The 14,228-nt window shown below is 35.5% G+C and overlaps 1 protein-coding gene across 1 annotated transcript; it reads left to right on the forward strand.

Moving 5' to 3' along the window:
* The first annotated feature begins 3,271 nt into the window (after positions 1 to 3,271).
* LOC149529009 (potassium channel KAT1-like) lies at positions 3,272 to 4,038 on the forward strand. The gene is made up of 2 exons (XM_089809726.1): positions 3,272 to 3,596; positions 3,690 to 4,038. Exons 1-2 carry the CDS (start codon positions 3,398 to 3,400, stop codon positions 3,827 to 3,829), a joined length of 339 nt encoding a protein of 112 aa, XP_089665852.1. The 5' UTR covers positions 3,272 to 3,397; the 3' UTR covers positions 3,830 to 4,038.
* Positions 4,039 to 14,228: the final 10,190 nt, after the last annotated feature.

Consider the following 14,228-nt stretch of genomic DNA (forward strand, 5'->3'; position numbering starts at 1 on the left):
GGGATTCAATTCATAGGCTAAGGGCTTGAGGGTTGGAGGGCTAAGATGCAAGGAGAGAAAAAAGCTTATGGAGGGCTAGGATGCACTCAAAGGAGAGCACATGGATTGTGCTTGTTTAGCACCAACCAGGAAGTGACACATGTCACAGGGTGAGTGGATGGAAGAAAGGTGATGGATGAGTCAACAAAGGAGGCTCAAGGGATAATATCTTCATAAAGACCCTTCATTATGGATTGTAAGAGCTTGTAAGAGTCTTTATTGCCTTTGTAAGAGCATTCATTGTTGGGTGGTTGGGATATTTTGGAGAGAGTTGAAATTGTTGACTTTCCTTGGCTTAGGAAAGTCTTAAGCTTGCTTAGGGAATGTGACAACATTAGGGGATGGATTAGAGGTGATTTAGGATTAGATTAGGCTTGTTAGAGATTTGCAAGTGGATGGCATTCATGAGGGTGGGTGAGTTAGCGGCTAAGCTTGGTTAGTATGGGTGGATGGGGTGGATTAAGCTAAAAAGGGGGTTTAGGAGTTATTAGATTTGAGGGTTTTATTTATCAAATAGATTTATTTGATAAATGGAAATTTTGGAATTAGATAGAAGAATAGGATTTAATTGATAAATAATAGGTTATTTGATTTATCAATTAGGACTATAGATGATTAATTAAATTAATCAGCTAGGGGATGGCAAAGGATTAATTAAATAAGAATTTAATTAATGATGCCTTTAGAGATGGCTAAATTAGATTACCAAAGCGATGTAATCAAATTTAGGTGTCCACAGTTATCTCCTCGACAAATTGCTACCAACTTTGCAATTTAGTCTTCTTATAGAGAATGAATCTTTTTTCTATTTTTTTAAATTTTGTTTTGTATCTTCTACAAAAAAAAAAAAAATGCAATGTTTTCTTTTGTTTCATATTATCTACCAATTTCTAGAAAGGGGCCAAATCATATTTTTTACTTACCTTGTATAGCAAGTTAATCAGTTGCATCAAGTAGGTATATATAGATGCCTCTACCATGCTTTCTTTTTGTTATGTTAAATATCTCTATTTTTTGCCTTTGAGTACATTGAATCTTGGGACAAACCCCCTCGCGCACCCCCTCCCCCCAAGAGGTCTATGTAATCTGGATGTTGGATCTTGAGATGAAATTGTTGTTAAAATAGTTACATTAGTTCTATGCAATTTGGAGATTATTAAAATGGTCTATTTAAGCAATTTGGAGATTATTGCAATGAAATTTTCTTCTACTAAATATGTATTGTGCAATTAGTTTGTTTTCAAATTTTATAGTTTAAGAAAGATAATGATATATATACCATACAATCATTATGGTCTTTACATGCTCTTTATGGTTGGTGGAGGTTGTGCTCCTTTGCTGGTTGGCTTTCCAACTATAGTCATACTTGTGTTGTAATTATTATGTATATTGTACACTATTAATCATAAAAATCTCACAACTTTAATTGGATTTTCTAGATTTATTTTATTATTTTTAATATTCTCATTGAGAATGATATATGTTCTTTGAATATGTATATATCAATGCATGGCGAGCACTTTAAAATGTTTAACATAGACCTTTGCACAGTAAATAAAGATTATGTCAATATCTTTGTTCCATTACCGAGACTAAGATAGATTATTCATCATGAGGATTGTTCTAGAGTTTTCTTTGGGTTTCTAGTTTTACACAGTCATGCAAGGATAAGTTGTTGTGACAAGCATAAAAGATATAGGGAAAGGTAATTGTGAACAAGAGCATGGTTCTTTATCTGTACAGGCAAATATTTACAATACCCTTGAAAAGGAATATAACAATAACAAGCACTACTAGATTGAGTTTTTTTTTAGTAAGGTGACAATAGTAAGGTATCATCAAGTGTGACATGCATAAAGGACTATTCACATTTAACCATTACAAGCTTTGAACATAACCTTGTGGAGAACACAAATTCGTGTTCATGGCTTTTGTGAATGTATATTTACAATAGTTTGTGCTTTTGTTAGATATCATTGAATCTACAATGGATCACTACACAAATGTGTTGACCCCAAGTGATTTTGCAAGAGAACCAATTTGCATATGGAGTAGACATTAAGATAAACTATCATGTGGAGTGCAACAAAATTGTAAGAGGTGTCCTTAAAGACAAATTGTTATCCTAATATCCAAGATGAACCAATCTTATTTGCATATGGAGTAGACATAAGATAAACTATAATGTGGAGTGCAACAAAATTGTAAGAGGTCTCCTTAGAGACAAATTGTTATCCCAATATCCAAGATGGATAGAGAAAAATTAATGAAGACCAGTAGTGCCCAAAGTTGAACTTGATAATGCCAACACTCATAAAAATGATGAAAACTCGTATGTAACGAAGATTTTCTTGCTCTAATATTTGTAGGTGTAACATGTACAAAAACAACTCACGATGGGCATTTGATGTAATATGGTCATGCATCAAAGATAAGCCTGAAAAGAGAACAACAATATTTGCAAAAAAAAAATGATAAAGCAATGTCAATATTGTAGATGTAACTAGTTTCAAAATTCAAAGAAAATGTCATTGTAGTCATACAAACATGAATTGGTTACATATTTATAAACAAAATATAAACCTTGAATTCAAAGTACTTTGAATAGAAACTAAAAACGAAATAAGATATATGTTAGATGCCAACGCTTTACAAACATGACACTTAGGACATTAAATTGTTACACTGCAAATAAATAAACAAAATTTTATATATATATAATTTCACACGTACGCACACCTTTTGCCCTTCAAATAGAAGTAATATCATTATATAATCTAATTTAAAAAATATTAGACTAATAAAATTACAATATCATTTTACATAATTTTCTATTAAAAGCTATCTATTTTTAAAAATGAATAAATTATAAAATTTACGAATGAAAAACCAATTTATTGACAGCGTTTAGAGTGCCGTGGATACAATATTTATTAATAATTTTACATATCATGTCCGTTCAGCTATCACCTAGATCAAATGAAAAGAACATTGAATCTGCAATAAGTTCAACTCATATACGCATTCAAGCATCCATCTTCCAAAGTTTATTCGCAATTTGTAGGAATCTCCCAATTTAAAATAGGAAGTTAAAAAGATTTCTTTAAGTGGTACATGTGAATAACCTGCATTCCACCTCTACAACGAATATCAGATTGTCATCATATTTTTATTCTTAATCTACGAACGGAGCACTTTGTTCGTCCTGCCGCCTTCTCTCTCATTCAAAATGGTATCTTCAAATATCTTTTAAAAAGATAAGAACCTCGCTGGAAAATTTTACTGCTTTATCATATTCAGACGACTCCAGAGAATGTTACCTCTGCTTCTAAGCTAAATCTTAAATCCTTTATATACGATGGGCACTCTCTCTTTAAAAAAGCTTGAGCTCTACCCCAAGGAAAAAATGAACCCGTTTTCTAAAAACAGCAGTTGTCCTCTTAGGCAGGAAGGTTCCAGAGTAATAATTTACAGGCATCATCCCAGCAAAAACAGAAGAGAAAGCGGAAATACGGTTAATTTGCCTCGCACAATCAGCCATCTTTTCAAATTAGCTGGTAAGTTTTCATCCTGAGTTTATTTGATAAAATCTTCTCCTTATAGAGGTTCTGAAGTAAATGAATATAACATATTGGGTCCAAACCATGCAGGTAAAATCTATGGATTTCATCCTGTTAAAGTATTTAATGAAGATGGTGAAGAGATCAAGGACTTGAATGTCACTAAGGACAATGATAAGTTGTTTCTCTGTGACTGGGACGAGCTTGAACAGGCATTTCATAGGAAGTGATTTAAATGGTTTTGATCTTATAGTAATGGAGCCAAATTCATGTGTGCATCTAGTATTTGATATTTTTCAAATATGAAGCATGTAAAAGTACACATCACCATCCTCCATCTTCTATCCCAGCCCCAAAATAAAAAGCTGTAAAAACTCTTCTTTGGTGAATGAATCTACATTGTACATTATTGATTAGTTATGAACAGTTTGGTTGTTGATATCACTTGAATCTTATTTGAATGTTTACAGCATAACATATTCAATATCGTATATACAGGTCTAAATCTTTTTTTTTTTTTTAAAGAGGGGTAAACGCTTTGACCTGGAGCTATGAACCAGTGAGGCCACAAACGGGGGACCTCATCCCCATTGGATTTGAACCTTGATCGCAAAGATAATAACTTAACAACTTAACCATCACAACATGCCACTATTAGCAATACAGGTCTAAATCTAATCAGTACATAAGTTTAGTAAAATGAGACCCTCTCATTGGGATACAGCCATCATATCCTATGGGGTTTAATTTTATGACTGAGCTACTCTAAATTAAGAGAACGTGGAAGGTGTGTAAGGGAGGCAAGTTTTCTGTCAAAATTCAAGCACACGTATTAGGAAAAAACGTACGATGTAAAACTTAAGATTAAATGCTACATGCTATAGGGTGCAATCATACTGAGAAATGCAGTATGTGAATTTCCTGGATCCCACCTACCCTATATAGGTTAGTAGAATGATATTCTTCGTGGGAAGCAGGCTCATTGTTGGGCCCCATCCTTGGTTTAATATTTTATGTTTAGTTTAGAATATTGATAGGATGGTATTTTTCAGGAAAATAATTCCAAGGCTAGGTACCCTGTATCTTCCAAAAGTTAAGAGGTGGTTCATTTTGTTTCAAGTCGCAAAAACAAATCAAGTCGAAACAATGTGAACACTAAAATGTGTTGTAGCTATAAATTTAGCAAGTCTTCGATTTCAATGTAGCATTACAACAAATCTCAAAATTAAGACCACAAATGAGGGAAACTTTTGAATAATATTGCCCCCATTATTTGTTTCATGGGTATATCCTGAGACCTGTTATTATACACCAATTAGTTCATCGTCACCAACAACAATCTGCATTGTAAAAAAGTTTTCATCCAGACACGGTATTAAATTAGAGTTCCAAATTAATTAATGATTTGAAATAAGTCAATGAAATTAGAGTTATTTGTATGGTGACTCTTGTCTGAGCTAGTCTATTATATAGATGTTCCTGTCAGAAAAAACCAGTTCATATATTGATAAATAATAAGAATGCATAGGTCCACTTAGCATGCATTTTGCTTAAGTTTCTCCTGCTCCTCTCTCTCTCCCCCGTCTCATGCCTCTCAACCTTCTTTTATAGGCTGTCTGCTACTTTATCTTTCACTTTTGCTCTCTATCATTCATCCTGATGATGGATCACAGAGTGTGATCCGAAATGTTGATGCGAAAAGAACAACACAATTGAATCCAGAAACATTATTCTGATTATCTCATTTTAACTATTAAATTAGACTTATTTGTATAAGAACTAATTATCTCATCCACTCATATATCTTTTAAGCCGATATAGATGTTCAGATCAAACAAAATCAGTTCATAGAATGCTTTGAACAGTAAGCAACCCGCTTGGACAGAATTTTATTGAAGCTCCTCATACGTCATAATAGTCTTATTTTGAATGCAAAAACAACTAGCAGTATGCAGAGTCCTATGAATGAATTTAAACTCTATCGCAATGAACCACATAACCAGGTTAACATCAGCAAAACCAAGTTATTGCTAATCTCCCGTGGAAAAATTTCTTTCAATGCAGGTAAGTGACTTGATGAATACTTGTCATCCTCCTCTTGGCCTTTTTTTCTTTAGTCAGGAGTGTCAACTTTTATTGTAATATCATCTTATTTGCCTGTTCAATGTTTATTTGTTGCTTATATACAGGTTTGCTTGGCATAGTAAAAGCCTTTTTGGTGCTAGTTCAATGATACCATATTAAAAAATTTAAGTACTTCTCTGTGGTCCTAGGTAAATCTCTGTGATTAAATTTTCAAAAATTGTGGTTAGATGCTGCCAAAGTTTCTCAGACAGCCGCTGGTACTTCACACCTTAAATACTGCAGGGATTGTTCTTGCCTTCTAACAGGGCTATCATTGGAAACCATGATTTCTTGTACATGGTGCAAAAGTTAAAATCATCCACATTGTATCAGCATTATTATTGTTTTTTTATATATTAACATCAGTAACTATTTAAACTATATGTAGAGTGCAAGGAAATCCCAAATCTTCTCCATTTCTCTCTTCTTTCAGTCCCAAAGGATTTTCCCGTAAAGCCCATACGCCATTCCTGTCATGCTTCAATTTCTAATGGCCATGATCTGTCAGCATCTTCTTCAAAAAATCGCATGCTATCTGAAAGTTCTCTCCTCTTTCTGTGCACAATGTGTCACCAGAGCTTAAGTCTTGATTGCGGAATTGTCTCCCATTAGTACAAAGTAGAACTGAAACAGAGGGATTATTGCTCTTATTCTATGCATGTTTATGAGACAAATCTAATAAATGATCTTCCAACCCAAATTTTAAGGTCAATCTAGACTTTTGGGGAGAAGAACAACGCCTGTGCAAGATGTGGAGACAGGCAAAAACAGCTTTAAAAGAAAAGGTGGTTAAAACAAAACAATTCATCTACCCCTAGGTTTGTCAGAATCCCTCCACTGGTGATACAGATTTTTGACTATTGCAGCACAATTTTGACATGTCCTAGAAAGGATATTTGGACTGATCTTCAATGAAAAAGGTGACTACAAAGTAAGAGAAAGCAAGTAGTTTCAATTTGAAAATTTCCAATTTTTTTGGCTGTGCTTAGCAAATTTGCTTCCTGTCACTCCCCAATGTTAAAAAAATGTATATTTTGTCTTATTGGTGGCATTTATCTTTCAGCTAATGAATAACTCATGAATGTTTATCTGGTGCAACATTATATTTTGGAGTTTATATATCATAAGAAGAATTCATGTTTTTCGAACTGGATGTATTGGGACATAACTGTTCGTATTGATTTTCTTATCTTGCTGGTTTACTGTGCATATTACACCTATTCCAATTGTAAAATTGTTCTCAGTTGCTTTTGGTTTCCTCCCTTCTTCTGATTAAACTTTAAAGAGATGGTAATGTCAAAAAAACAATCTGAAAAAATTATATTACTTACGTAAGCTGAGGGCTGGATTAGCGTTAATGAGGCCAATAAGGAATTGGAGATTCAAGGCTGTATGATACAATAGAGCGAAGGGAACATAAATTAATTGTAGGTTTGTCAAAAGTGAGGGTTGCATAACCAAGCCCGAGTCTTCAAATGGGGGTTCTTTATGATTATATGAATAGAGGACATAGCACTGCCTAGGCCGTGTTTTGTTCAAGGACAAAGAGGAGATCAAGAGGTGTCATTGTCACAACTCACAAGTGCATGAAATTGTTTTATGTGGATGTATCGGAATAGTGATCAATGCTCATGGTTTTACAGATCTTGCCACTTCAATAGAAGATCCAAATATTTTTAAATTCAGAACAGCTATGGTCTGACAGCCTTGGAAAATCTCACCATTTTTGCTGTCATAGTTTGGTTTACTTTGTGCTTTTTCTGTAACAGGTATTTACTCAACTGGCTTTGGTGTTTATAATCTACAAGCACCCCTTACCAATCACATCTCAGATCCTTCAATGTTGAACAACTATCTAAAGTGGTATACTTTTAGTAAACTATGCAATAAGCACATGCAAGTGAAACTAAGACCTATGAAATGGGAAACTACCTGTTGTGTATTATTATGAAGTTCACTTCTCGATTCGATTGTTTGTATTTTTTAGCATCAACCTTTCGGATAACACTACACAATCCATCATTAGGATGAAAGAGTGCAGGATTTGAATTAGAAAAAGAAGTGTTGTGAAAAACACATACCCCGTTGCTAATGGGGACCCTCACTTTTTGCTTAGCAGTAGAGTACTTGTTGCCATTGGAAGCCTTAGTTTGGTAGCCATCCTGAAGTTTCCAGGTCAGTGGGATGAGTCGGAATAACTATTATCCACTTAATAGTCAAGCAAATGAAACTGGAATTTTGAACAAGAAATCCAACATGTGGACAACTCCTAGAAGAAGTTGTGCCTGAAATGATCAAAAGTGGATCCAAGTCTGGGATCCAATCCCAAAAGAGAGTGCAAGCCTGGATGGAGAAACAGGAACTTGAAATCAAGACGGAGACAACTTCTGGTATGGGACCAAGATGAGAATGCAAGAAATTAACTTTGAGAAAGAGTTGTACTTGGAGAGATCAGATTCCAACCTCCCTAAGTACCAGTGGTCCCCAAGTACAGAGTGGGACTTCAACCCCTAAAATTCTGCCATCCTATTTCGGTCCAATTTTGATTTCACATGGCTTCTTGCATGGAAATATAGAGATTTCAAGGTGAAAATCAAGATTCCTCACCATTAATAAGTTTGATTTTAGTGAGCTGAGGATCAGCTTTTTTCATGAAGATGTCAGAATCAGACCTGCAATTAAGAAGAAAGATATGATTAAGTCTAGCATTTCAAGGTAAAAATTAAGATCCAAGTCATTAAAGGAAGAAGTTGAAAGAGAAATGAGGCTGCTTGGAGACAAGATGAAAATTGATTGCTAGGAAAGTTGAGATGGAGCTGGGGCTTGGGAGGGGTTGGATTCTGACCTTGCCAAGTCCAAGCTGGAACTTCACCACCCAATTTTCATCCCCCAATAGGAGACCCCATTTTGACAATATATAAACTTCCAACATAAGAATGAATGTTTCCAATCAGGTCAAGTCTTATTTATGATGATAAAAGAGGAAAACAGCCCACCCCAATCCAAGTAATTCATAACCCAATCTATAATTTTGAACTAGAAATCAATCCAAATCATTATAATCCAAGCAAGGGAGAACGTTTCAAGTATAGGTGCAGTGAGTGTTTGAGTGAGCCCTGTACTTGGAGAGGCCGGAGTACAACCCCTCCATGCACAACCATGGATTTGGAGAGGTCAGATTCCGAGCTCACCTAGTCCCAGCTGGGACTTCATACCCTGAATTCCCCCCAGCTCTTCCACTCAGCCAGTATTACTTGTGACTCTAATCTCTCTCCCAAGTTCAATGTATGCACTTGACCAAGTGGTTCAATAGAGGAATGGGAGGTTTTGAATCAAATTTAGATGCAATTTCATGACAAATAATATCATGCGAACTTTCAAATTGTTTCAATATTGCTTGCACTTACCATTTTGTGAGCTTAATAGGGGTTTCTCACTTGTTTTGGAGGGCAAAAGAAGACTATAGCAAAGATCAAAGGAAATAACAATTGGAAGTATTCAAGCAAAAGGAGGCTTTCACTTCAAGACTTCAAGCAAGTGTAATAGGCTCCTTGAAGTAGCCTTGGAAGAGGTGAAGACAAAATTAGAGGAAGATGTTGATGCAGCAAAAAGAAAGGAAGAAGAAGATAATGAGAAGGGTAAAGAGTTGGCAGAAGACGATGTTGTACCTGAACCTGACTATGTCTTGAATGAAGAGCCTATCTTGAAGGCTATCAAATCCCTAGGAGGAAAATCTTTGGAAAGTGTGCCACTTTTCAGTGGAAAGCTAGGCGTAGATGCAGTCATGGATTGGATAGATGGTATGGAGAACCATTTTGAGTGTGAAGGGGTATTAGAGGCACAAAAGGTTAAAGTGGCTCAGTCAAGGCTTAGAGGCTAATCTCTAAAATGGTGGAAACATGTACAAGATGAGAGAGTCAGCATGGGAAATACTCCTATAGCTAATTGGAATGCTATGGTAGAGAATTCAAGCATTGAAGTACCTAACAAAGGCATGTCATTCATCAAAGGGGAAAGTGAGTATGATGCAGTTCAAGGTTGAAGGCTAAAAAGAGGATAAAAGCTCAAGCTCTAGTTCAGGCTATCAAAGTGGAATCCAAACAAATTGAAAAAGAAGGATAACAAAGTCTACAAGCAAACAAACAACTTGAATTCCCTTCAGAAATCCAAGTTCAAGGTAGAAGGATCCAAGTGCATAAAGGACCTCAACACTTTGATAGATCAAAGTCAAGAAGTCAAGATACTAGTACAAGCAAGATCAAAAGTCATATCAATGAGAAGATTTCCAAAAAATGGAGAAAATCTGTGAAGATGAAGGAATTTGGGAGTATATGCCATCACAATCTATTTAAGGCTTGATAATGTCGCCTATCAAAGGATATTACTTCACCTCCAAGGAATTAATCAGATCTATAAGATAAGCATGCTCAGGTGATGCTCACTCATCTTAAACCAATCAAATTATGTCAATTGCACATGGGGGCTCCCCTAATGCCACTACCAAATCTATTTTCTCATTGGTCCACAGTCGCATTGTAATTTTCTCATTGGCTTGCAAAGTGGTGCTTTAATGTAGTTGATCAAGCATTTAATGCTTGTAATTGGAAGTTAAATTAGAACTTTGTTGGCATAATCTTAGCCATTGATTCCAAATCGATCCTGGACATTCATTGTACTTAAAACTACTTAAAAGGCAAGGCCTTATTTGTAAGAGAAAGACTTTGAGAGATTGTTGCTATTATGCTACCAAACTTATTCCTACCTAACTATTATTATCATAGTGCATGTTTGTAAAGCTTTGGGATATAGCATGGTTTCTACACCTTCTCACTTAGAGTAGGATTCATTTATGTTGAGTGGAAGTAGATCAATTGAAGATAATGAAGTATGGTGAAACTAGTGTCCATACATTATGATAATTATTAACTGCAAGCATCAACGTAAGGTTAGTCTTGACCCTATTGCAAGAATTTAACTTCAAATGGAGATGTTCATGTGGATTGTGCCATCATTAGGCATTTGAACGAATGTTGCCAATATGAAAATCACCCACGCATCATTAGAAGTAAGCACCCTCCTTTGCGTAGTTGGTTTGGCAAAGCAAGGACTAGTTAAAGTTTTCACCCCATCTTTAAAGATCTCTTACATTGGTGGAATTAGCATAGATTTTGTAAATCCTCTATCCAATTTAGATTTGTTTGATTTGAAGTATTGAAGAGAGATCATTGCCAAATCATTCGCATCTGCGAAATTGAAGCCCACTGAATGAATGGTGTAATTCTTGTTGATGTGAAAATCTTCCACTACAAATATAGGATTGAATACTTGGTATGACAAGATGAAACACTAAATCCCCAACTCTCTTTTGAATAAGGATGCTCATATGCTAAACATGGTAGATGAAATGTGGGATCAAATGAGACAACCTCAAGGGTCCTTAATGATGGACTTTTATTCAATTTTCATGATGTGATATGATGGTGATAAAAAAGGGATGTATGCTATTCATTCAAGGATATCAACTGGACTTTGGCGTCTTCAAACACTTTCAAAATATAAACTTGGAAAAGAAATAAAAGCTATCCAAATGTCTAACCCTTTACAAATGAGACGCCTTGGCTTGTTATAGTTGTTTAACTACAATTAAGGGCCAAGATTTATCCCTGCAAACCCTAACTAGGGTTGTCACAATATCAACCAATTACATAAGGGCACCACGCTGTGGGACAATAAGAAACTTGCAAATCTTTTGAGAGCCAATGAGAATATTGTATACTTGGCATAATATGATTGAGTGTGCTTGTGTAATTGGAATTTTCTGATTGGTAGAAGGCAACTAGGCACCACCTCTAGACTTGATCAATCATTTGGGTGATGAGAAAATATCGCTTGATACACAACATTATCAAGCCTTCAATTGTGATAGCATTTTCCCATATTGCTTCATCTTCTCAAATTTTCTCCACCTTCGTAATTAGAAAAAATTTCATTGCCATGATTTGAACTTGATTATACTTACAAACCTGAATCTTGGACTTCTTGAAGTGATGAGGTCCTTTATATAGCTTCGATCGTTCAAGGTATACTTGGATTTCTAAAGGAAACTCGAATTGGTGGTAATCTTGATCTTGCCTTGAATATGCACTTTGATAATCTTGATGTGGGCTTGCAAATTTGTCCCTTCTCCTTGCACTCCATCTTGATCTTGCCTTGAATATGCACTTTAATAATCTGATTTTAACCTCCTCATTTGAAGTCCTCAAGCTATCACCTTGCTTGAAGTTTTGGACTTGATCTTGTGGCATCGTTTTGTTCTTTCCTTGAAGTCTTGAATTGACCTTGCCATCATCTCCTTCCTCTCCAAGCCTCTTCCTTTTTAAAGTTTACCTTGCAAAAATGAAGAGAAATTGCATTATAGTCACAAAATGATAAGAAAATATGAAGGAAATCTGAAAGTCTTTATGAAATAGGATTGCATCAACATCAAAAAAGGGAGGCAAAATGGATTTTCTTAAGTTCAAGATCATGTTTCTCTTCCTTGTTACAAATCCTAAGTTCTGCTTTTATTTGTAAAATGATCTTAATCTTGCAACTTGGTATTAATTCACTCAAAAGCTGGAAAATAAGTTGTTTAATGAATATCATGAACAGATCTTACTTTTCTTTACCCTCTTTGCCTCTGATCTTCAGGAGAAAATCTGAACTTGTTGCTTCCACAATTTAGCTTTTTGGAGTTTCAATACTGTAGTTGTTCTCCCTAGATGGCCTGCAGCCTCCTTCAATGTAATTTGCTTCCCTTCTCAATAGTTCGCTGCCTTAGTGCAGATGAAATTGCTGCTCTCCACAAGAGATAATTCTCTGGCTTTTAGAAGAAAGTTGTTTTGATTGATGTGGCAAATGAATCCGTACTTCTATCTTTATATAGGTGGCTTGCGACTTGAAAAGATTTCTTTTCATTGGGCTGACTTGGCTTTTTGTTAGGCCAAATAAAAAATTTATTTATTTTTTTTTGTTTTTCATCGTGCTGACTGACCTTATCATAGAGGTAAATTAATTTGATTTGTTCTTTTCTTTCTCAACATATCAGCCCCCTTTATTAGCTCAGCTCCCATGGTTTTGGTGGATTGAATCTCCTTGTTTGGGACTAATTTCACATTGATTCAACCTAGGGGTAAATTTTCAATTTGTTATTTTCTTTCTCAAAATATCATCCCCCTTTATTACTTCAGCTCCCTCAATTTTGGTGGAACAAACTCCTTGTTTGGGACTAAGTTTGCATTGATTAAACTCAAACTTTGGATTTTGAAACGATTGAGACCAAAAGCTCAATTAAGTCTAGTTGGAGCTTTGTTAAACCATGGTGGAGATTTCAGCTTTAGACGACAAACATGGCATGAAATTCCTAGGAGGGATTCTGCGAAGTCATGAATTGGCTCCAAATCACCCTTGATACATTTGAATTGCCATTGAGGGAAAAAAAAAAGAAATATGTTTGCTACCCCATTGCATCATGCAAATTGATCACTTTATCACTCATCCCGTAGCCTATCTTGAGACATCGCAAAGATTTGGGAACATAAGGATTAAAAGTCTTCTCTTGAAAAGTTCTGCCTCCTCATAGAGGCTTCATTCCATTGCCAACTCATGAGACTTAGTGAGTTTCATAGTTTAAGAGTGGCTATGAAAGAGTTTGGTTTCTCTTGCATCCCACCTTCATCATTGAGTTCATGGCAGAAATCCTAGGCTTAGAAAAATTCCAACCCCTATATGCTCATGGCATAGGTTTGAGATTTAGAGGATTTGGGGACTAAGAACAATAGGTGCAACTTGACATCAATTCCCCTCTTTCAATCCTTCAATCATCCTTTCATGTCCACAAGTTGCCAAGTGATCTACATTCTAGTCTGAAAAAGACTTGATCTAATCTGATCCTCCATCGTTTTAGTCCAAAAATTTGCATCCACCTTCAAAAATTTATCCAACTTCCTCTTCAAACATGATTACTAACCTTATTGAACCATTGAGAGTTGATGGATTTGAAAGAACACTTCATGATGAGGAGTGTGGAATTTACAGGTTTAGAGGACTGCTTTAGGGAGTAATTCCACCATGCCTTTATGCCTTTACACGTCTTCTCTTGGTCAAAATTCCCTTGTCACCTTCACATTTTCATCATCTTAATCTCTTCAGCACTGATTCCTCTATCTCTTCCACTTCAGAATTTAATTCTCATTCATTAAAATTTGTCTTTCTCCTTGGGTGGAAATCTTGAAAGTAGAGAACTAACTTTGGGTGAAATTTCTAGGCTTAGAAGGAATTCTGCCACCCTTTACATGTTTTGCCTTCCTCAAAACCTCACAACAAAGGTCGCCATTTACAATGAGGTGATGGTGTGAAAATCTCACAAGAAGTCCCCAAGTGATTACCAACAAATCACATCATACAACTAAGTCCACAATAAAAAAGAACCTTGAGGTTGTCTTAGTTGATCACACAATCATATGC

Source organism: Cupressus sempervirens, chromosome 11, assembly GCF_028749045.1.
Source record: "Cupressus sempervirens isolate cs-2001-9-10 chromosome 11, ASM2874904v1, whole genome shotgun sequence".
In the NCBI taxonomy this organism is placed as follows: domain Eukaryota; kingdom Viridiplantae; phylum Streptophyta; class Pinopsida; order Cupressales; family Cupressaceae; genus Cupressus; species Cupressus sempervirens.